A 25,349-nucleotide genomic window follows, 5' to 3' on the forward strand; every position below is an offset into this window, starting at 1 on the left:
ATGTGGCTTGAAGCCTGGACAGTTGTCTGGGTGAGGCCGAGCCCCAAATAGGAATGGCGTAGGAGCAGATGCTTCTAATGATGGCATTAAAAGCTCGTTTTTTTGGTGCTTGGGGAAACCTTTTTACCTCGAACTGCTGTGATTTGTTTCGTCCAGGTTAGCCGCCTGTCGAAGACAACACCGAGGTATTTCGCGGAGGGCTTCCATTTGATGGGGAACCTATTTACCAAGATTTTTGGTGAAATTCGCTTTCTCCGTGAAAAGAAGATTACCTCTGATTTGGTTGTGTTGATATCGAATCTCCACAACCAGTACCAGTCGAGGACGGTGGGGATGAATTTATTGAGGGCGGATGTGCTGAAGTTAATTGTACGGGAGGCGTACAAGAAGACGACATCATCCGCATATTGAGCTGTGAGGATTTTCTCCTCGGTTGGGATGTCATAACAATAAATGTTAAACAGCACTGGGGATAGTTTGGAGCCCTGAGGGATTCCCGCCGTGATCGGGTGAGCTTCGGAGAGCTCACTATTCACCCGAGTAGTGATTTTCCTGTCAGACAAGAAGGATTTGACTAAACCAATGAGGTACTGTGGGAAGTTTAGCTTTATAAGCTTATAAATAAGCCCATCATGCCAGACCCGATCGAATGATTGTTTGCAGTCAAGCAGGAGCATAGGGAAGTGTCTTCCTTTGTTGAGATTGTTAGCGACAAATTCTGAGACCCGCAGAAGTTGATGTGCGGTGCCGTGTTGTTTTCGAAACCCATGTTGGAAGTCGGTGAGAATTTTCTTTCCGTAACAAATTTCTCCAGTCGGGAGAGAATTATGCTTTCAGCTACTTTGCTGAGGGTGCAGAGTAGGCTGATGGGGCGAGGGTTTGCCGGATCGCTTAGAGGTTTACCCGGTTTGGGAAGAAAGACGTCTATGACGGCTTTCCTGGCCGGGGGAAAATATTGGAAACGCATCATGGCGTTTATGATGTTGTTTAGGGCAACAAGGTGTTTGCGCGGTAGGATTTTTAAGACAACGTTACCGATACTATCGTGGCCTGGAGCTTTCCGGTTTTTGAGGGCGCGGATAGCCTCGGAGACTTCTTTGGGGAAGGTGGGCTGAAACTCGACCGTCTGGAAGGTTGTGCCCCGGACAGTTTCTGACACTTCTTCGTGAAAAGATTAGAATTTTTGAAGGCTTGGAAAGGGGGAGCATTGATTTTTAAGGGATTGAGCGATGTCGTTGGCTTTGTCCTTGTCCTATGGGTAAGAGATCCCGTCTTTAATTAGGGCGGGGAGGTAGAGTTTACGGTTTCGAAACGATCTGATAACCTTCCCGGAACTTTTAGGGTGCTGTTCGGCTTCAGCGATAAAGGAATTAAAGTCTTCAGAGCTTCTTTGGAGGAGGAGAACCCTTAATTCCCTTTGAGTGGAATTTAAAGTTTGGCGTAGCCGTGGAAGTATGTGTTTTTGCCAGAGTTTGCGGATTTTGTTTTTCCTGGCGATGAGTGCAGGGATACGTAGGGGAAGGTTGTTTGGGTTATTGGTAGCTTCTATTGAGGAGGTGGCTGAAATTACTGACCTTTGGATTTCTTCCGTCAGACCTGCGACCGGCTTATCAAAATCTGTTATGGAGTTGATTGGGGTGCAAGTGAAAGCGGAGGTTTCCAGCAAGAATTTCAGGTGGAAGAAATCGGTTTTGGTTTTTAACCGAGAGGAAAGTAGGGGGCGATTTGTGACCTCCAGGTATACCGGGGAGTGGTCTGAACTGAGCTCCGGGAGAGTCCAGGGGTCTCTGTTGAGGGTCACGTTTTTAGTGAGAAATAAATTCAAGGTGCTTGCTTGGAACCAGGGACTTGTCGGGTGCTAGGTCGGTTCGGAGGGAGCTTCGATGTTGTAGTTGTGTTGAAGAGAGATTCTCCAGAAGGTGAATCCGTTAGCATTATTCGTAGAACGGTTCCAAATCCTATATTTAGAACTGAAATCGCCTGCGATAATGGTAGGAGCGGAGGAGTTGAAGAGGGCTTTTGTCAGGAGGGATGTATACAGTGATGATCCTGTGCCTGCGTGAATTGAGGAATACGTCAATTCCTACAGCTTCGAGTGTTGAGGAGTCAGTGTTGGCAGCTAGGTGGTGGATAGAGCTCTTCACACAGATGGCGACACCGCCCCCTTTGGAATCTGGGCGGTCGTTTCTGTAAATTGTGAAGTTCGGGATATAAAGGGATTTTTCGGAGCTTAGGTGAGTTTCGATGATGCAAACGACATCAATGGATTTGTCTTCTATGAGCTGGATCAGTTCGGTCCTTTTGGAAGTGGAAAGCCCGTTGGCCTTCCAGTTTAGGATCATCAGGTCACGGTTAGTTCCTGAAGACGGTGGACAGGAAGTCCAGAAAAAGATTCTCTAGGTGAGCAAGGTTTGGGACAGGATTGGGCGTTGTGTTTTTGGTTGCACTTTTGGCAACCTCGGCGTATGAACGAGTTGGCCCCTGGGCTCGTGGTTGGGGTTGGGGTTGGGGTTGTGGTGTGGTCTGTGCCGGGGGGCGGGTAGCTCTTTGTGTGAGAGCCCTGGGAGCGTTGTGGGCCTTTTTTGGAGGTACGGGTTGATATTTTTTGGGGGCTTTAGGGCAACCGCGATAGGTGGCGTGATGTGGTCCCTTGCCGTAGATGCGCAGGATGCCGTGGCATGGGAGCGACCTCAGAAGGCGCACTTTTCAAAAGCCAACGCAGAGTATTTCAACCAAAAGTCACACAAAATAGTTGAGAATTCGCAGAAATTAAACAGAAACGAAAGAAAAACAAATAATGCACAAGCATACAAACATACAAGCATGGCAAGTGCTTTAAGTTCTCTGCTTTACTCTCATTCTCCCTCTCTCCCTCTCTCGCGTTAATTGTTCAACGCTATTCCCTCTCCACTGAAGCGTTAAACAATTATCGCAACCTTTTCCGAAGTCGTAGAAGAAGTTTAACTTCAATAAGTTATATATTTACATTTTTATTTGCTGGGCATTATATGTTTGATGACATATTAAACAAGTAAGGAAGGGCTAAGTTCGGGTGCCACCGAACATTTTATACTCTCGCATGGTAAAGTGATAATCGAGATTTCATTATACGTCATTTACATATTTTTCAAATACCGTATTTTTGTAAAGTTTTATTCCGCTATCATCATTGGTTCTTAATGTATATATTATACAGAGAAGGCATCAGATGGAATTCAAAATAGCTTTATATTGGAAGAAGGCGTGGTTGTGAACCGATTTCACCCATATTTCGTACATGTCATCAGGGTGTTAAGAAAATATTATATACTGAATTTCATTGAAATCGGTTGAGTAGCTCCTGAGATATGGTTCTTGGTCCATAAGTGGGCGGCGCCACGCCCATTTTCAATTTTTAAAAAAAGCCCTGGGTGCAGCTTCCTTCTGCCACTTCTTCCGTAAAATTTAGTGTTTCTGACGTTTTTTGTTAGTCGGTTAACGCACTTTTAGTGATTTTGAACATAACCTTTGTATGGGAGGTGGGCGTGGTTATTATCCGATTTCTTCCATTTTTGAACTGTATATAGAAATACCTGAAGAAAACGACTCTGTAGACTTTGGTTGACATAGCTATAGTAGTTTCCGAGATATGTACAAAAAACTTAGTAGGGGGCGGGGCCACGCCCACTTTTCCAAAACAATTGCGTCCAAATATGCCCCTCCCTAATGCGATCCTTTGTGCCAAATTTCACTTTAATATCTTTATTTATGGCTTAGTTATGACAGTTTATATGTTTTCGGTTCCCGCCATTTTGTGGGCGTGGCAGTGGGCCGATTTTGCCCATCTTCGAACTTAACCTTCTTATGGAGCCAAGGAATACGTGTACCAAGTTTCATCATGATATCTCAATTTTTACTCAAGTTACAGCTTGCACGGACGGACGGACAGACGGACGGCCGACAGACAGACATCCGGATTTCGACTCTACTCGTCGCCCTGATCACTTTGGTATATATAACCCTATATCTGACTCTTTTAGTTTTAGGACTTACACACAACCGTTATGTGAACAAAACTATAATACTCTCGTTAGCAACATTGTTGCGAGAGTATAAAAACCAAGTGGTCGCGCAAATTCACGTACAAGTTAATAGTCTAAGAGCCAGTGAAAAGCTACCAGTATGTATTTGACCAGACCTAGGGTTTTGTCCAGTGAGGCCCCTATACTTATTGTACATGACATGGGGACTCACTAAGCCCAACGTGGCGGACGCGGCGCGCGCCCAGGTAAGACAGGTATCGGTTTTTGGTGAAATTTAAATGTATTTGACCACGTCTGCCGTTTTGCAATTTTACGATATATTATTATTGTTATCGAAAAACAACAATGGCAGACCATTATCGCGCGTTTAACATTGCCGCAGGCGGTTTTGAAAGTGCTGAAAAGAATAAAATTTTAAAAGTATTTGACCAGATCTGCCATTAATATGTTTTATTCATTAGGGTCTTATAAACCTATTTTAATCACGGCAGACGATTTTATTGAGTACTCACTTCAGCAGACAGCATAATCTTTATTACTATCCGGTCAGGTATATGCATAGACTGTTTGTAGCTATCCTTCTTTTTTGCCCTAAAGATTATTATTTCACTCACTCTAGGCTATAGTACTCTCTTGTAAACAATAAACTAAAACATATAAGGTATTGATATTAAAAAAAAATATGTTTTGAAAGAATTTCAATTATCTAGGTATAACGCAGTTAGCAAATAATCAATTTAAATATTTATTTGATTTTCTTTTTTTATTTAACCAATACAACACTAAAAGAAAAGAATTAAAACCAATACAATTATTAAAAAAATTAGTGAATCATACATGAAATTCATAGAAAATTTCTGTTTTATTAATTAAATCATCATTCATCATCATCAGAGTCATGTGCTTGGTGGTGTGACTCGTCTTCGTCCTCCATTGAAAGTAATTTGTTAATTGATCCAAAAATAGTTAATGAGAAATTGAGAACTATGAACTTACTAGGGGTTTGGGTGATTAAGTCACTCACAGAAGTTGGAAGTTGGTCTCCTTCGAACCATTTGAACACAAATCTCTCGTCTTCCTCAATCCAACCATACTCGAATGGGTTCAATGTCATAAGTTGCTTTTAGTGAGCATTTTTCCAAACTGTTGAAATATAATGTGCTCTTAGAAGTGGCTGGTAAAGTTCACTCTTACATGGTGGTATTGAGCTTGCATCAAAATTCAGTATTTTTTTACTGGAGTTTTCATTGACGTCGGAAGCTTTATAATTGTTGACGAAAAGTTGATACCTTCCATCATCAACATCAATTGAATTTTTTGCATTATAAAGCTGGCAAGTAAACTTCTGACTGCTGTTAAATATCTGTTGCAGAGGACCAGTCAAATTTTCTTCACCAAGCGTCGCAAATGCTTATTGAAATTCAACATTTTTTTTCAGTAACGTAAAAGGTTTTTTTCTGAAATACCTTTTGGGGGCGACGACTTTTTTATTTGATATTAATATTTGGATTTTATCAGTGAATTTCTTACGAATCTTTTCCTCGAAATAGTGTGGTGTAAATATAGATGTAGCGTCCGAGCATTCTGTTAAATCTTTAAACATTTGAAGATATTCTTTATGTAAATAAGTTAAAAAGTAACAACGTCCGCGATTGATCGCATTCACTTGTATTAAATGACATATTTCTTTGTAAACAGTGTCATGGACTTCTCGGGAAATGTGCCATGTAGTACGGACTGGACTTTTCACCAGTGATCTCTTTTGATTCCTAAAATTTTGTTGACAAACATCGTGATAATATACTTCTGAGGAAAGAAAACTTTGTAGTTTATTCAAAGTTTCATTGTAAACTTCAGTATCAGGCTTAAAGTTTAAGAGGACACTTTTTTCAATTGATTTTTCTCAGAAGTTCGTAAAGGTTCAATTTTGGACCGAAACTGGTTTTTTTTTATTACAAAAAAACATACATCGATGTTTGGCGAAGCAACATTGTCCGAAGTTTGAACGGTTGATGATGTTCTTGGGACTGCAGATGGCTCTTCCTCCAACGGCTGATGAGCTTCAGCGTTCATTCCTTCGGTCTGCGGTAGGTTCACATCTTCTACTAGGGCAATCACATCTTCAACTAAACTTTCAGCTGACGTAGAAGGATGCTCAATTGCAGATGAAATCGCACTGGAACCTTTTCTTTAACGTCTGTCAAGAAAAACTGCCATTTTAATGCAGTGAATGTTTTATAACAAGTACTATGGTACCCAGAATCATAAAGTTCGTCCGGTAAAATAATATTATGATATTTTAATTTATGAAGTTTCCGTAACCTCAAAATCTTTTTACATTTTGATAATGTCTCTGGTGAGAAAAGCTGTAATTTTTCAGCCATTACAGTGTCACAAAAAACACACTTTGGTTTTTCTTCTTCACTCGACATTTCAGATAAATCAAATGAATAATAAACTTCAAAAGATTTGGTAAATAACTTTAGAAAGTCACAAAACCCAAGGCACTCTATTTAGGTTCACACTGTACTGAAAACATCTGACAAAAACCGTTGAGATGAGAATACAACTTGGCCCTCTCAAGTCTAAAATCTGAACGATTCGAATGCTAGTAAGTTTACAAGAGAGTACTATAGCCTAGAGTGAGTGAAATAATAATCTTTAGGGGAAAAATGAAGGATAGCTACAAACAGTCTACGCATATACCTGACCGGATAGTAATAAAGATTATGCTGTCTGCTGAAGTGAATACTCAATAAAATCGTCTGCCGTGATAAAATAGGTTTATAAGACCCTAATGAATAAAATATATTAATGGCAGATCTGGTCAAATACTTTTAAAATTTTATTTTTTTCAGCACTTTCAAAACCGTCTGCCGCAATGTTAAACCCGCGATAATGGTCTGCCATTGTTGTTTTTCGATAATAATAATAATATATCGTAAAATTGCAAAACGGCAGACGTGGTAAAATACACATAAATTTCACTAAGAACCGATACCTGTCTTACCTAGGCGCGCGCCGTGTCCGCCACGTTGGGCTTAGTGAGTCCCCATGTCATGTACAATAAGTATAGGGGCCTCACTGGACAAAACCCTAGGTCTGGTCAAATACATACTGGTAGCTTTTCACTGGCTCTTGGACTATAAGCTTTTGGTTATTGAAAAATCAAAAAAATATAATTTTTTAGCGGAGCTGCATTGGGGCAGCGTTACCGCGTAGCTTTATCAAGATCTGCTTTATTGGAGTAATCAAACAGAAACTTAGCTTAACAAAATTACAATATTTATATTAATTCTAAGCTAAATGATATTCCGTAGCGTGGTTCGTTTCCACGAATCTTATTCTACACAACAGGTAGTGCAGACGCTGACCATGCACTTTCCGGTGCATTTCGGTCACACGTGCCGGAAGTTGTAAGCCGATACTTATTAGTAACAAGTGCTGTGTTAACTCTTCCCCTCTTAAATCGATTGTCTCCAATCGGTGTTACTCATAGGGTGTGCCGTTGTTATTTGTAAAAAAGGACCTTTTCGCCCGTTTACTACGTCCTCTGCACTAGGTTCAGGTGAGAAATATGTTTACTTTTTGACGATTTGTATATAAAAATTATAACGATTATATTTAGGACAATTATTATTACATCAGAACTTAAGCTAATTACTAAGAAACTGTCGCTTTTATTAAACAAAAATTCAATATTACTTTCATGCTGGAGTTGTTTCACATATGTACTATATAAGGTTTCCAGTCTTAATTTTTTTGTTAGTAAAATTTGTATTTTCTTTAATTTTTGTTATTACATTCGGTAATACAAAGGATTCATTTACTTCCTTTTTACTATATTTTCATTGTTTAATAATTTTTATAATTTTTGATTGAAAATTTTTAAATATTAGTGTGCCTGGTAGCACTTCATTTACAGATTGCTCATTACAAATTCTGAGCTTACAAGCTGCTTCTTCAAATTTTAATATATTTGTTAAACATTGATCCTTCTCTTTAATTAAATTTTTCTCCAGATTATCCTTAATTTATTCATTGTACATATTATTATCTTCATCTACTAGTACATCGAAATCGGTAATGAGATTTAGTCCTGTAGATGTCAGTATATCTGTTGGTATTATGCCTAATTTGCTTGAAAAAATTATCTGTCCAATGTCGTCCACGTGATTGCGTAAAAGCGATATATCGTTGTTAACCTGATAGGTGTGTTTAATGAATTGAATGTCGTCTTCCAAAGTCTTAATCCTATTCTGCGCTGTTTCTTTAAGTTCGTTTATGTAATTAATGACAATAATTTGCTGCTTATTTATATGGTCCGTAACGTTGCTTGTTTGTCTGGAAATAAGGTTGCTAAGGTATAATAAATTATTAATATTTTGTGCATCTGTTCTTTCGTTTTTATGCAATTGTGTAAGTGCGTCGCTAATTTCTTTCTCGTTGTCGCTGTCCATGGTACCTGCTATGTATTTTAATCCTTTCCCTATGATATTAAGGGGACCTCGTTTAGATTTAAAATGTGGGTGTAAACCTTCTAGCTTCGCTTCTAATAAAACGAAACTTTTGTGAGTTGTGTCAAGCAATTGTCTGTCCTCGACAGTAGTTGTCTTTAGTGTATTAATGTTGTCCGAAATAAGTGAAAATGTTTCCTCATATTTGGTTAGGTTGATAAAATGTAGGACTTTATCACAATGGTTGATTGTCCTTACTTCTCCTTCTTAATTGGTAGATATCTATTATTGTTTGTCGTTCAGGACCGTCAATTTGTTGGGCTTTTGTAGTGGGAGCCAATATAATGGGATGAGGTAAATTTGTAGGTTCTCAATTTCGAAGTTTTTCCACCTGCAAGTATTTTTTTCTTCTTACCATTGTTTTATGTTGTTTTTGTGAACAATCCTGCCTGTTTTAGTTTTAACGGTGGTATTATAATTCTGCGCGACAATTTCTTTCCTAAATCAAGGTGATAACTTAGTTCCTTATCTCTTATTTATCTTAACAAAAATTCCATCTCCTTCAAAATATTGTTTGGGTGGCGTTCGGTTTTTTTTATGGTAGGAAAGATCCGCCAATTGCTTTTCCTTAAGCCTTTTTTTCGTTTCTTTTCTTTCCTCTTCTATTAGTCTGTGGTCGCTACTGACCCGTCTTCCGAAGAAGATTTCAATGGGCTTTTTTCCCGTTGTTGAATGAAAAGTGTAGTTATATTCTTTGATTGATTGTTCCAAAAGTTCTTGGAACGATCGGTGGGTTTTCTCTGTTTGCAGACAACGCATAATCTCGTGTAAAGTAGAATGGAAGCGCTCAACCTGACCGTTCGAACAGCTTGTGTAAGGGGGGGTGCGATATATTTTGGTGCCAAATTCGTTCTCTATCATAAAGTTGATGGACTCTGAGTTAAAGGATCTTTCATTATCTATTACCAATGTTTCCGGTACAAGGAAGAAAAGAATGTCCCTTAAAGGTTGCCTGATATCCTCTGTTTCCTTTGATTTAATGTGTTTTGCGATAACGTATTTTGAGAATTTGTCCATTGCTGTCAGAACTAGCTTTTTGCCTATCAATAAAATATCTACGTGGATACTTTGTCCAGGGTAATTAAGTATGGGTGTGGCTTGTAGTTGCGGCTTTGATGGGTGGCGATCGTACTTGCTCTCCTTACAAGTAACGCATTTTCTTATTGTCTTATTTATTTTATTCGACATACATACTTGGAAAATATATTTTTTCTAAAATTTGTATCTTATTCTCCCTGCAATTTCTATGCGCTCTCTTATGTTCATCTATATATATAAAATTAAGTGGCAAAACTTCCTGTTCGCACACTCCTCCTAGACGGCTTGCCCGATTTCAATGAAATTTTCAGGGGTGATTGGGGTCTGTTTGGAGGGTGCACATAAGAAATTTAATGTGTGTATCATTGCACGCTTTGCAAAAAAACAAAAAAAATGATACATCCCGCCTATACAAATTCTCATGAAATAATGGTTTGCCGCAAGATTGGCAGTCCTGTCAAATGCCTTTTACTAATAAACAGAAACAACTGGCGGATGTTTACAATTAATAAAAAGTGAGTGTGCTTATGACCGCACGACTGAAGTGAAACTTCTTTCGCTCTATCTATACATATGTATATATATGAATGTGTATGTGCAATATATACATTTATGCACATATACATATATTAATTTCCTACAAATATTTAAATTTATTTTATGTTTTCATTAGTAAATTAATATTTTTGCACAGATCTTGTATTTTTTTTCATTGTTTTATTCGTTATTTTCATTATTGGGTACATCAGCAATTACTGTGGTTGATTGTAAAACCGAGAAATAGGCTTATGATACGAGAAATACTATACATATATTTTAGAATTAAAATTAGACAGAAATCTAGAAAAAACTGCATCGATTGTTGTTCCATGTCTTGTAGTTGGCTCATTACGGTCATTATTCATTTGTAATTCTAATTTATCTCGTAGAAAGTATATCAAGAGTTGTCCATCTTCGGATGCGAAATTGATATTGAAATCTCCTGCTAAGATTAGTGGCAACGTATGATAGTTTTCTCCTAGTTTTTCAGAACCTACTCGACCGTAAATCATAAGTCTTCTGTATATAAACTTTATGATATTATTAACTGTGTTATTGGGCGAAATGTAAACAACTACCATTATGATGTTTGTTCCATCGTTCAAAACACAGTGAGCAGCACATATATCACCAATTGATGACTGACCAATATCAACTTCACGAATATGTCGTAATAGAATGTCCATGTTCGAAGTTACTATATTCGAGGTATCATTCGATTTCTGATAAATTGCCACTCCTGCTGATCTAACATTTTTACGCTTGAATTTCGCAATACAATCCAAATTCGGGACGTCAATGTTTTCATCGTCATTTGACCAGGTTTCTGATAAAAACAGGATATTGCTTGAATCAATTGCGGGATCGCTCAAGTCCGATACGTGTTTTCTGAGACTTTGGCAATTAAAAGTAACCATGGACAACTTTTTTTTCTGTAATTCATAAAATCGAGAATCGTTCTACCTATTGTTGACAATGTGTTCAACGATAATCGGCGAAATTCATCTTGTAAAGATATGATCGATGTATCATTTTTTCGCCCATGATAAAATCTATTATCATTGTCTTTTGGTGATTTTTTGGAGATTTCCATCATTAACTTCCATTTGATTATTGCCATGTCCAGTCACGATGTCACCAATTATTTATAATTGTAAACCTCTACAATTAATAAGTATTTTATAATTTACGGATTACTTAAATTTTATGCTATTCTATTTTAAAACTTTGCTGAAGTAAATTGTAGAAACGTGAGGCTAAAATACGGAAGAGTATAAAGGAAAAAGGGAGAGAAAAAGAGAAAGAGAGGCAAGAAAAGGACAGAGAATCAAACGCGTCCCAATGTCGAGAGTAGAATGCCGCATATTAGTAGAGGGAGAAAATAGTCAAGGACAAAACAACAATACATATGACGCTACGACGCTAGTAACTGGTTTGAGATGCGTACTCACCTTCGTGATTCATTATCAATTGATTGGGTCCCACTAGGTTTAAAATCTTGACTTGAATCTGTTGTTACACACTTTTTATGCACGATTTCCGTACGTAATTTCTTCTTAGTTGGTGGTCCTAAAGCACCGCTTTGATACTCGGAGTCTGTGTCACTTTTCTCCATAATTTGTTATTATTTACCCGAAAATTCACATAACATAAACTTTAAAATAAATTTACAATTTTATTCACTTTAAACGTAAAATATTGAATGTATGTTTCTTGTCATATTAATTCATAAAATTGTTCAAAACGCAATAAAATTACAGTAAATTACAATAAAATAACCAAACTATCACCGTTCGCGTAACGCTAGTAAACTCGCAAACGAACTTCTGACTGAAGTATACACATATTTCATTTCCCAGATGTAAGAGAAAGAAAGAAAAATGTGCGCGCGCACTGCTAACGCTTGCCTATATCCCCCACCAATTACCGTTCGCGTCGCCTGATCACACTTTTCGTAACGCGTTCGTCAGCTTACTCCCCAAGCCAAGCGCGCGTAAAGAAGTTTCACTTCAAAAAAAACATTGACATCGCATGTTGATCGTTTTTGCCTGTCATTCGTTCTTTCTATGGATGACTGTCAAGCTAACAAGACATACATGTTTAAAATCGTCAGTTTTGTGGAGACATGTTCAAAGGCTGACTCTTACCATCAACATGCGAGTCCAATTGCAAAATGATCGATCCGCACCGGCGTTTTCGAAGCAGTTGTTGGACATTGGCGAAGGCAAAATACCAATCGATGATACCGGTTTGATCAAATTGCCGAACAACTTTTGTACACTTTTACAATTGACAGAAGAATTGATTGAAAGTGTATTTCCGAATATTGTTCAACACTATCAACGCCACGATTATTTAAGTGAATGCGCAATATTGGCACCGAAAAATGTACTTGTCAACGAAATCAATTTTGCCATTCAAGAAAAACTGCCAGGAGAAGCTACAACATATATGTACATCGATTGATAGCGTTTTAACGACTTTGTGTAATGGCACACGACTTTCAGTCAAAAAATTGTGGCCAAATTTGATTGAAGCCACAATACTAAATGGCAAGGCAGCAGGTGAAGTTATACTCTTACCACGCATTCCCATGATTCCAACAGACATGCCGTTTGAATTTAAGCTCTTGCAGTTCCCAGTACGTCTTGCCTTTGCGATGACCATCAACAAATCGCAAGGGCAAACGTTTCAAGTGTGCGGCGTCAATTTGGAAGAACAGTGCTTCTCCCACGGCCAATTGTTCGTCGCATGCTCGAGAGTGGGAACACCAAGGTGCTTATTAATTTACGCGCCAGGTGGAAAAACCAAAAATGTTGTATACCGATATGTTTTATAAATGTTTTATAAATAATTAACAGTTTTACAACAGTAAATAAAACACAAAGTAAAAACCCTTAAGAGTTTTAATCCATTTAGGTGTAACGAAATGCACAGGGTAACAGCTAGTTTATAATAATATTCTCTTGCTCTTCCTCGTTTGTTATGACTTCCACTTGGAACGGCGAAAACCTAATCTTATATTTGTCAAGGTGTAAGAGGTAAATTTCTTGAATCTTGCCTATAATGTGCTTCTCCGTTTTGATGCAGTTTATTACGGACGGATTTAAATATCTTTTTTAAAAAAGAAATCAAATTTTGCTCGCAGTAGTCAGGTTCGGTTACTACATATATGACGGTGGTAGGTGGGAAATATGATTTTAAATTGATTTAAAAATATTTGGTTTTTAAACGCGTTAATTCGTGCTTCTACGCAGCATATTAAATTGTGGGATGAGCTATTATCCGAATTTGTCTCGCTATTGATAGCGTATGTAAATCTGATTCTTGGTGTGGAATTCTTGACAGTGCGTCGGCCACGACGTTTGTTCTACCTGGCTTATAGTGCATTTCATAACTGTATTCTTCTAGTATTGCTTTCCAGCGTTCCATCTTACTATTACAGTTCTTATTGCTTACCGCATAAGTTAATGGTTGATGATCGGTAAATATTTTTACTCTGGCCGATCCATACAGATAATTCCGAAATGAATTCAATGCCCAAATAATGGCTAACATTTCTTTTTCATTCGCGGCATAGTGCTCTTCTGCTTTGCTTAATGTCCTAGATAAAAATGCTATTGGTCTATCTGACTGAGACAATACTGCGCCAATGGCGAAGTTGGACGCATCTGTGGGCAGCTCAAATTCTTTGCTGTAATCCGGATACGTGAGGATGTTATCCTCTGAGGTGAGAGAATTTTTATTTTCATGAAAGCTTCTATCGCTTCCCTATTCAAATTTATTTTTATGTGAGTAGATTTATTCTTTGACGTACGACCGTCATCCCCTCTTAAAAGAGATGTTAGGGGGTTTGCAAGTTTAGCGTCTCTTATAAAACGCCGGTAGTATCCTGACATGCCGAGGAAGCTGCGAAGTTGTGGAAAGTTTGAAATTGCTTCAACTTTTTGGGTTGGTTCTTATGCCAACCGGTGTGATTACATACCCTAAGAATTCTACTTCTTTTTTGAAAAAATTTACATTTAGCGTTTCTAATGTTTCAACCACCTCATATATATGTTTGAAGTGTTCCTCCTCAGTTTTGCTAAAAACAATTATATCATCGATATACACGTAGCAACATTTCCCTATGTGTTCTCTTAATATATTATCTAATGCGCGTTGAAAAATAGATGGCGCATTTTTTAGGCCAAATGGTAGTTGCGTAAATTCATAGAGAGAGCAGTTTTGTCTATATCAGATTTTTTTAGTGGAATCAGGTGAAAACCACTTTAAGGGTCAAGAACTGAGAAGAAATTGCTATTACCGAGTAGAGAAATTACTTCTGTAATTTCTGGAATGGAGGAGGATGGAGTCATGTGTAGAAGTTCACGCAAGTGAGGAAAGTTCTCTGATCGCCATTCACTTGGGAATAGCCAGAAACGATTCTTTTACACATGGCTCAAGCAGCTCACTACTTCCGGTCTTTGACCAAGTATCCTCTGGGTAGCCTAAGAACATCCGTTCGAAGGCGAGCTAAAGTGAGAAGGCGAAACATTCCCTACAAGGGTTGTGCGCTGGGTTTGGGACCCGCCACGTAAAAAAACACCCCCAGTGAAGAGCTATAACCAGCCTCGGATGAGAGACCCCCCTTTTGATGACGACCATGGCAAACGAAATAAGGACTACGAATTGAGGGCATGCACCTGGAATGTCCGGTCCCTTAATTGGGAAGGTGCCGCTGCCCAGCTGGTTGATGTCCTCGTAAAAACAAAGGCTGACATCACCGCCGTCCAAGAAATGCGATGGACGGGACAAGGACAGAGACGAGTAGGTCCTTGTGACATTTACTACAGTGGCCATATAAAGGAGCGCAAGTTTGGTGTAGGATTCGTGGTGGGAGAGAGACTCCGTCGCCGAGTACTATCATTCACTGCGGTGAATGAACGTCTAGCCACAATCCGCATCAAAGCGAGGTTCTTCAACATATCGCTGATCTGCGCCCACGCCCCGACGGAAGAGAAGGACGATGTGACCAAAGATGCCTTTTATGAGTGCTTGGAGCGCACTTATGAAGGCTGCCCCCGCCACGATGTCAAAATCATGCTTGGCGACTTTAACGCCAGGGTGGGCAAAGAAGGTGTCTTTGGCACTACGGTCGGTAAATTCAGCCTCCACGACGAAATATCCCCCAATGGGTTGAGGCTGATTGACTTCGCCGGGGCCCGAAATATGGTTATCTGTAGTACTAGATTCCAGCATAAGAAGATTCATCAAGCTACCTGGCTGTCTCCGGATCGAAAAACTACCAACCAGATCGATCATGTTGTGATAGACGGAAGACACGTCTCCAGTGTTTTAGATGTGCTTACGCTCCGAGGTCCTAACGTCGACTCGGACCACTATCTTGTTGCAGCTAAGATTCGCACCCGCCTCTGTGCAGCAAAAAACGCGCGCCACCAAACACGAGGAAGGTTCGACGTCGAGAAGCTGCAATCACAACAGACAGCCGAACGATTTTCTACTCGGCTTGCACTCCTGCTCTCTGAGAGCACTCGTCAACAACTCGGTATGAGGGAACTGTGGGACGGAATTTCAAACTCCTTACGTACAGCTGCAACCGAAACCATTGGTTTTCGGAAAGTGCAAAAGAACAGCTGGTACGACGAGGAGTGCCGTGTCGCAGCGGAGAGAAAACAGGCTGCCTACCTCGCAACGTTACGATCGACCACTACACGTGCGGGATGGGATAGATACCGAGAGTTGAAGAGGAAGCGAGACGCATTTGTAGACAGAAGAAGAAAGAGGCTGAGATGCGTGAGTACGAAGAGCTTGATAAGCTGACCGACAGGGGTAATGCTCGAAAATTCTACGAAAAAATGCGGCGGCTTACGGAAGGTTTCAAGACCGGAGCGTACTCTTGTAGAACCGCCAAAGGTGATCTAGTCACTGATGCCCAGAGCATACTTAAATTATGGAGGGAACACTTCTCCAGCCTGCTGAATGGCAGTGAACGCACAACACCAGGAGAAGGAGAACCCGATTCCCCAATCGATGACGACGGAGCAGACGTTCCTTTACCCGACCATGAAGAAGTTCGAATAGCACTTGCCCGCCTGAAGAACAACAAAGCGGCAGGGGCCGACGGATTGCCGACCGAGCTATTCAAACACGGCGGCGAAGAACTGATAGGGAGCATGCATCAGCTTCTTTGTAAAATATGATCGGACGAAAGCATGCCCAACGATTGGAATTTAAGTGTGCTATGCCCAATCCATAAAAAAGGAGACCCCACAATCTGCGCCAACTACCGAGGGATGAGCCTCCTCAACATCGCATATAAGGTTCTATCGAGCGTATTGTGTGAAAGATTAAAGCCCACCGTCAACAAATTGATTGGACCTTATCAGTGTGGCTTCAGACCTGGAAAATCAACAACCGACCAGATATTCACCATGCGCCAAATCTTGGAAAAGACCCGTGAAAGAAGAATCGACACACACCACCTCTTCGTCGATTTCAAAGCTGCTTTCGACAGCACGAAAAGGAGCTGCCTCTATGCCGCGATCTCTGAATTTGGTATCACCGCAAAACTAATACGGCTGTGTAAGCTGACGTTGAGCAACACCAAAAGCTCCGTCAGAATCGGGAAGGACCTCTCCGAGCCGTTCGATACCAAACGAGGTTTCAGACAAGGCGATTCCCTATCGTGCGACTTTTTCAACCTGCTTCTGGAGAAAATAGTTCGAGCCGCAGAACTAAATAGAGAAGGTACCATCTTCTATAAGAGTGTACAGCTGCTGGCGTATGCCGATGATATTGATATCATCGGCCTTAACACCCGCGCCGTTAGTTCTGCTTTCTCCAGACTGGACAAGGAAGCAAAACAAATGGGTCTGGCAGTGAACGAGGGCAAAACGAAATATCTCCTGTCATCAAACAAACAGTCGTCGCGCTCGCGACTTGGCACTCACGTCACTGTTGACAGTCATAACTTTGAAGTTGTAGATAATTTCGTATATCTTGGAACCAGCGTAAACACCACCAACAATGTCAGCCTAGAAATCCAACGCAGGATAAATCTTGCCAACAGGTGCTACTTCGGACTGAGTAGGCAATTGAGAAGCAAAGTCCTCTCTCGACAAACAAAAACCAAAATCTATAAGTCACTCATAATTCCCGTCCTGCTATATGGTGTAGAGTCTTGGACGATGTCAACAACGGATGAGTCGACGTTACGAGTTTTCAAGAGAAAAGTTCTGCGAAAGATTTATGGTCCTTTGCGCGTTGGCCACGGTGAATATCGCATTCGATGGAACGATGAGCTGTACGAGATATACGACGACATTGACATAGTTCAGCGAATTAAAAGACAGCGGCTACGCTGGCTAGGTCATGTTGTCCGGATGGACGAAAACACTCCAGCTCTGAAAGTATTCGACGCAGTACCCGCCGGGGGAAGCAGAGGAAGAGGAAGACCTCCACTCCGTTGGAAGGACCAAGTGGAGAAGGACCTGGCTTCGCTTGGAATATCCAATTGGCGCCACGTAGCGAAAAGAAGAAACGACTGGCGCGCTGTTGTTAACTCGGCTATAATCGCTTAAGCGGTGTCTACGCCAATTAAGAAGAAGAAGAACTTTTAAAGTTTTCGTTTTTCGTACGAAATATCTTCATTGCTGCATATAAATCTGTTTGAAAACTTTATAAATAAATAGTGCAATAAGTAACCAACTTAGAAATTATGAAAATGAAAATAAAAATAAAAAAGAAACAAACAAAGTAAAGCGAAACTGCAAATACTCAAGTCACTTACGTCATTCAAAAATACTATTTGTGCTTCTTGGTGCTTTGAATCATTTCGCTTTGACGTGATTGAAGTATTGACTCATGAGAGAATGAGCACAATACCGGGTCGTGAAAAGAAACTTACTTGTTTTTCATACTCTCGCTACGTGTGTCTTGCGTAAATATGTTTTTGTGGATATTTGTGTATGTTGAATTTTTATTTATATACACAAATAATATTTTTTGTGTTACTCAACCAATAACTTAAAAAAGGGAATAATTGCAGATCTCTGGTATTTTCAAATTCTGGGACAGTACTGTTTGTATTAACCTCCTGCCGAATAAATAGTTCCGAGTACGAGGAAGTAGTAGAAGCAAATCTGCTACCCTATGTACACAGTCATTTGCAAAAGTCTTTCTTTTTTCAACAAGACAACAATTCATATAAGAATCCATACGAGCAAGTCAACGAAAACGTGGCTTCAACGTAAAAATATCGATCTTTGGGGATGGAGAGCTTGTTCTCCTGATGTAATTAAGGTCATCTGGGTATGGCTGTTAGGAAAGGTTTACAAGGATTATCGTCAATTTAATACGATTTTTGAGATGAAACAGCTATTTTGGGTACATGGGCTCTATTAACCCAAAAATGCTTTTAAATTACACCAACTCCATGACAAATCGAATACTCGCACTTATTAAAAGAAGAGAAATGTTATTTTTTTTCCTTTTTTTCTTTCTCTTGTTATACGCGTGACAGACTACATTACTACATTATACCTGAGACAGACATGTAGTGGCAATACCATATATGGTACAAATACCATATGTGTGTCACCAAATACTAGCAAGATACCATACGAGCAATGTAGTATTTTGCTTGTAACAATACTATGAAGTTTCATTGTGGTATTTTATTAAAGGTAACAAACTTTGCTAAAAGCTTCTACACAAAAGCTCTTCGAAATATTCCGTCAAAATGACTTAAAAAATTAATAAATGAAATGGAAAACAAAATAATTTCACAATTTTTTTCCAGAAAAGCAATAATTGCCTTATTTTATGTCAGGTTTTTAGGGAGCCTTTAACCAAATCGTTTTTTGGCGACAAAAAAACCTTAACTTTAAAGTATTTTAAATAATTGTACTTATTGTCTTCACAACACACAACTAAATATTTATTGTTTGAAATTTTTTGAAAAATTGTAATGCCTGTGAAACAAAGCTAGTTTTTGAGTTTACTACATTGCCATGTGTGTCATCAACGAAGTAAACAGAATACCATTATTCTTTTTCTATGGTATTGTTACTACATGTCTGCCACGGGTATTAGAGTAACCATAAACCTTTAAAATAACATCATTCGTGTTTGGAATGGGAACACATTTTTATCTGTGTCACAGAATAATTGTATAATGTCTTTATAGCAATGAAACGAAGTGTTTATGTGTAAACACCTTTATAGTATTGCAGTGGGGGAACAGCCGTGGATATGGTCAACAAATTGATAAAACTGGAACGGCGCATGCGTGAGGAGCATATTGCCTACATTATACGCGAGATATGTCGTGGCGCTATTGAGCTAAATAGAAATCATGTCATACATAGGGATATTAGAGGTGATAATATACTTCTTACTAAAGATGCACGAGTCAAGCTATGTGATTTCGGTTTATCACGAGAAGTTGATTCAACATTTGGAAAACGTGGAACATGCATAGGATCACCATGTTGGATGGCTCCGGAAGTTGTGACTGCAATGAGTGCAAGTAAGATTTGACTGCATTTCCCAAATATTATATTTAATTTCCATTTATAAGAATATTCTTGTTTGAATTAAATTTGATAAATCAAGATTTCTATATCCACTTATCGTTTATTTATGCTCAGTTATATAATTATATCGGGTGATTTTTTAAGAGCTTGATAACTTTTTTTTAAAAAAAAACGCATAAAATTTGCAAAATCTCATCGGTTCTTTATTTGAAACGTTAGATTGGTTCATGACATTTACTTTTTGAAGATAATTTCATTTAAATGTTGACCGCGGCTGCGTCTTAGGTGGTCCATTCGGAAAGTCCAATTTTGGGCAACTTTTTCGAGCATTTCGGCCGGAATAGCCCGAATTTCTTCGGAAATGTTGTCTTCCAAAGCTGGAATAGTTGCTGGCTTATTTCTGTAGACTTTAGACTTGACGTAGCCCCACAAAAAATAGTCTAAAGGCGTTAAATCGCATGATCTTGGTGGCCAACTTACGGGTCCATTTCTTGAGATGAATTGTTCTCCGAAGTTTTCCCTCAAAATGGCCATAGAATCGCGAGCTGTGTGGCATGTAGCGCCATCTTGTTGAAACCACATGTCAACCAAGTTCAGTTCTTCCATTTTTGGCAACAAAAAGTTTGTTAGCATCGAACGATAGCGATCGCCATTCACCGTAACGTTGCGTCCAACAGCATCTTTGAAAAAATACGGTCCAATGATTCCACCAGCGTACAAACCACACCAAACAGTGCATTTTTCGGGATGCATGGGCAGTTGGCCACCAAGATCATGCGATTTAACGCCTTTAGACTATTTTTTGTGAGGCTACGTCAAGTCTAAAGTCTACAGAAATAAGCCAGCAACTATTCCAGCTTTGGAAGACAACATTTCCGAAGAAATTCGGGCTATTCCGGCCGAAATGCTCGAAAAAGTTGCCCAAAATTGGACTTTCCGAATGGACCACCTAAGACGCAGCCGCGGTCAACATTTAAATGAAATTATCTTCAAAAAGAAAATGTCATGAACCAATCTAACGTTTCAAATAAAGAACCGATGAGATTTTGCAAATTTTATGCGTTTTTTTTTAAAAAAAAGTTATCAAGCTCTTAAAAAATCACCCGATACATAATTTGAGATATAATCGCTTGCTCTGGTTTTTTATATTCATCAATGTAGAGTATAATAATATATTTAATATTATAACTTTTAAAATATTCAACACCAGTATATATAGGTGCAGAAGCCTTTGAAAATGATAAAAAAGAAAGAAATTCATGGTATATTGAAACCCATCGGACACGAAAGAGAAATATAAAATCAGCGTTTGAAAAACTACGCTACTCTCGTAGCATTTCATTTTACTCTTGCTACCGCTCTCACTTTGCCGGGAGCCACAGCGTAGCCTTAGTATAACAATGTAAAGTATGTGCTCTACTCTGCTCCGAGTTTTGTTAGGTAAAAACTATAGCTAGAGCGGGAGCAAAAAATTAAATTCTACGCTATGCTCTGGCGTAGCGGTAGCCAAAAATTGGGAGCGGTAGCACAGCAGAGCAAATGAAAATTTTCCCGAATGTGTTTGTTGTTTTTTTTCTTTTTTGCTATTTTCTGGCATTTACAAGTATGGTACAAGTTGGTATATAAAAAAAAGTCGTTTATAACTCAAGAACGGCTGAACCGATTTGGCTTAAAATTGGTGGGGAGGTAGTTTAGAAGCAGGGTAAGGACTTAGGATACATTTTATCTCTTTATACTAAATTTCAATACAGCTCATAAATACAAAAATTATATTTCAAATCATAAGCATTTGTTCAAAATTTATGTAAGAATCATTTGAAAATTTTAGTAATTCAAAAATAGAAAGAAATAAGTAAACATTTTCATTTCCAAACATGCTTAGTATATGGGTTATACTGATTTTGCTTCTTAACCAGGTAGTTTTTTTAAGACGAGCCCGTCCGATATATTTAATATCACAACAAAAAATGACATTGGAATTTTCATCGTCAAGGCACTGCGGATACTTTGCTAGATTATTGGTCAAGGACGCAAATGCATTCATAACAAACCAAACGCGATATCTAACATAAAGATATAACGGAATAATTGGAGTATTGGGAATGGTAGAATAGAACTGCAAATACGCAGTGCAATAGATTAAAACTGGTACTGGTAATCAGTAGATGAATATTAACCACGTGTATTCCAAAAGATAAAGGCGAGGTATCTAAACCTGATTTTTCCACGAAATTCGCATTTTTTTGTATAACTGACAAGAGCTACAGCGTCTAAAGTCAAAGCGATGCCATAAAATACCTCTGATCTGTAGGAATTTAAAGATAAAAAACCAAGATTTTAGTGTATTTTCTATGGAAAATTTTCGATCCAGTTCTTAATGTTAATATGTAGGGCTAAAATTTTCAGGGAATTTTTTTTTTGGGTATTTCCAAGGAAATTTCGTGACGGGACCGAACAAAATTAATGATTCAAAAAAATAAAAACACCCTAATGTATGTATATAAAAAGGGGGAAAGTATATGTAGTTAAGATTAATTTCGAAAATTCATAGTAATTGAGTATTGTAATTCATTTGGAATAGATGATGTTCTTGGTAATATAAAAATGGTAAATATTTTACATAACAAAAAAATTTATAATTTATTCAATTATTATCTAATTCACTTTATTAATATATTTCTTAAAATATTTGATTTTAGATTTATAAAGGCACTTGACGCAACAAGTGCCAAAATGATTTGCATAACATTGTTTTGTTTGAATTATTCAATTAATTCAAATATTATGCCAGAAAATAGCAAAAAAAAAAAACAACAAACACATGCGGGAGCTGTAGCACATGAAAATTTTCATTTGCTCTGCTGTGCTACCGCTCCCAATTTTTTGCTACCGCTACGCCAGAGCATAGCGCAGAACTTAATTTTTTGCTCCCGCACCAGCTATAGTTTTTTACCTAACAAAACTCGGAGCAGAGTAAAGCACATACTTTACATTGTTATGCTAAAGCTACGCTGTGGCTCCCGACAAAGTGAGAGCGGTAGCGATAGCATAGCAATAATTTTAGAAATTTTGCTGCTACGGAGTAGTAAATGAGAACCCTGTATAAAATAAGAAATATTACAGGAATAAGTAAGGAATGGCTAAATTTGGGCGTAACCGATTTCATATTCTTGCGACATGCCAGGGAAATACCATACCATACCATAGGACCATACAATTTGTAAGTAAGAAATTAGTTGTATAGAGATTAGACCAAGTTCTCACGTGATTTCATTCATTTAAAGCACCAATGTACCCTTATTAGAAGAACACGCTTTCTAATTTTTTTATATTAACTCACATAATGGTTGATGTATGCGGTATAAATTAAATCGGAAGTTCGAAAATATTTTTATTAGGTACTACTTAAATTATTGATCTGATTAAACCCATACAAGGATATTATTATTAAGAAAGGATTTTCTTGGAATTACTTTTCTATAATGTATCCCTAAGATTGACGTATATTTTCGAAAAAATAAAACTTTGATCCAAAGATTCGATATTGGGTCGAAATGTGGGATGTACTCCTCCCCATTTTCAATTTTGATCTCGGAGTCTATAAAGGCCTCTTGTCTCATGCAAAATTTAATGACTCTGGACTATTAATTTAATGATTTATGGGGGTATTCTACTCTAGAATTTTGAAAAATTCGAGTTTTTTTCATATATTTAAAGTTTAGACCCTTAATAACATATCAAATTAAAATTATTATTTTAAGAGCTAATGTTACTTTAGTGACGCAGTACTTACCCCGGTTCGGCCGCATCGAATTTTTTAAACGCGTTTTTCTCGAAACTACTTTTTTCTACACGGTACCGGCATTATCTCAAATTCTATACAACCGATTTACTTGAAATTTTGGGTGAACCTTCTTTATATAATCCTTTATCGTTCCTATAAGCATCGTGCTAAAATTTTTGTCTTTAATATTTTAAAAAAATTCAGGAATTTCAAAAAAAAGCGTAAAAACTGATTTTCATTTTCAGGCAGTCGCCATTTTTCAAAAAAAATTTCGTGTTCCCTGAGGTAGGGCCTATAACAGCATCCTTACTGATTAAGAATTTCTTTTGATTTTTTTTCAGACCACCAGGAGAGTCAGGATCAATGTCACCAGGATGTGCTATGTTGTTTTACACCTGTCTCTTCCAACCCCCCCCCTCTAATTATTTTAATTTTTTAAATTTTTTTGTAACATTTTATTTCTGTATTCTTAAGATATCAATAAAAACACCATAAAAAATGGATAGTTAAAATATTAATTGCCTTTTTTTTACGACACTTTAAAAATTACCTGAAATTCATGCTTCTAGAGTAGAATACCCCCTTATCTCGCTTTTAGTAGGAGAGTCAGGATCAATGTCACCAGGATGTGCTATGTTGTTTTACACCTGTCTCTTTCAACCCATAACCCATACCCAACATAAGAAATGTTCTGGCGGCGATTTATGGTCCTTTGCGCTTTGGCAATGCCGAATACCGCAGTTGAGGGAACGATGAGCTATACGACATATACGATTGACATAGCTCAGCGAATTAAGAGACAGCGGCTACGCTGGCTAGATCATGTCATCCGAATGGATGAAAACACTCCAGCTCTGAGAGCATTCGATGCAGTACCCGATGGGGGACCTCCACTTGGTTGGAAAGACTAGATGGAGAAGGAGCTGGGTACACTTGAAATATCCAATTGACGCCAAACAGCGAAAGGGAAGAACTACTAGTTTACAACAACTCGGCTAAAAACGCATAAGCGGTGTCTGCACCAAATAAAATATCTTAATATGCTTAGTTATGGTACTATATAGATTTATTTTAATGGCGTTATGTGGACGTGGCAATGGTCCGATTACGCTCATCTACCAACTCATTCTCACTTTTTTCTAAGAAACACGTATACCAAGTTAAGATATCTCAATCCCTCAATTTACTCAAGTTATCGCTTGCACAGACGGACAGAGAGTCACTCCGATTTCAAGTCGTCTTATTATTCTTATCGTTTATATGTATTCTATACTTCAAATTTCCTTTTTATAAAATCATTGTCCGTAAAAATGTAAAAAAAATTGAAGAAACGAAGTGGAGGCCTGCGTTTTATAATTTGAAAATATTTGGTTACCTATTCACAAGATTAAAGGAGTCGGAGTCGAAATTAATGTACAAGATACCTGTATGTGAGTGTTGTAAGTTGTATATAAGTGAGTCAAAACAGCTACTACAAAATAGAAATTAAGAACCTAATTATGACCACAAGCCGCTCAGTTTTTCAAAACATCATTTTGAAACATCATAAACTCATGTCTCATCAACAGTCATATTGCACTCAATGAATGTAGGATACTTGTTTACTGTACTCATTTTGAAAAATGATCAGCTTTATCGAGATGAACCGAGCAAGAAGGTGTTTCATACCCAAAATATCCACCAAAATCATTCGAATGGGCTCACGAGAGATGTCGAGCTCTCTTGCCATATCTCTAAAACTTGTCTGAAGATTTTCAAAAAACATATTCTTCACTTTTTCAATATTTTCATCAGTTGAAGATGTCAAAAGTCGTCTTTAAAGGCTTTGTACCACTCGTAGGCTAGTGTTTTTGATAAAACTGAATCCACGTAAGCCTTTTCCAATATTCGCAACGATTTTGCTTACGAG

The 25,349-nt window shown here is 38.2% G+C and overlaps 2 protein-coding genes across 9 annotated transcripts in view; both read left to right on the forward strand.

Moving 5' to 3' along the window:
* LOC126765189 (neither inactivation nor afterpotential protein C) overlaps positions 1-25,349 on the forward strand; it is a 144,584-nt gene that overhangs the window by 20,822 nt on the left and 98,413 nt on the right. For all 8 annotated transcript variants that reach the window (XR_007668295.1, XR_007668297.1, XR_007668296.1 and 5 more), the window contains exon 3: positions 19,346-19,649. Coding sequence is in view for 4 of the 8 variants with exons in the window: in XM_050482785.1 (XP_050338742.1) it covers positions 19,346-19,649 (304 nt within the window). In the remaining 4 variants the exon portion in view is untranslated. The remainder of the gene's footprint in view (positions 1-19,345; positions 19,650-25,349) is intronic.
* LOC126765291 (craniofacial development protein 2-like) overlaps positions 1-25,349 on the forward strand; it is a 332,304-nt gene that overhangs the window by 18,539 nt on the left and 288,416 nt on the right. The window lies entirely within an intron of this gene.

Source organism: Bactrocera neohumeralis, unplaced genomic scaffold, assembly GCF_024586455.1.
Source record: "Bactrocera neohumeralis isolate Rockhampton unplaced genomic scaffold, APGP_CSIRO_Bneo_wtdbg2-racon-allhic-juicebox.fasta_v2 cluster10, whole genome shotgun sequence".
NCBI classification, from domain to species: domain Eukaryota; kingdom Metazoa; phylum Arthropoda; class Insecta; order Diptera; family Tephritidae; genus Bactrocera; species Bactrocera neohumeralis.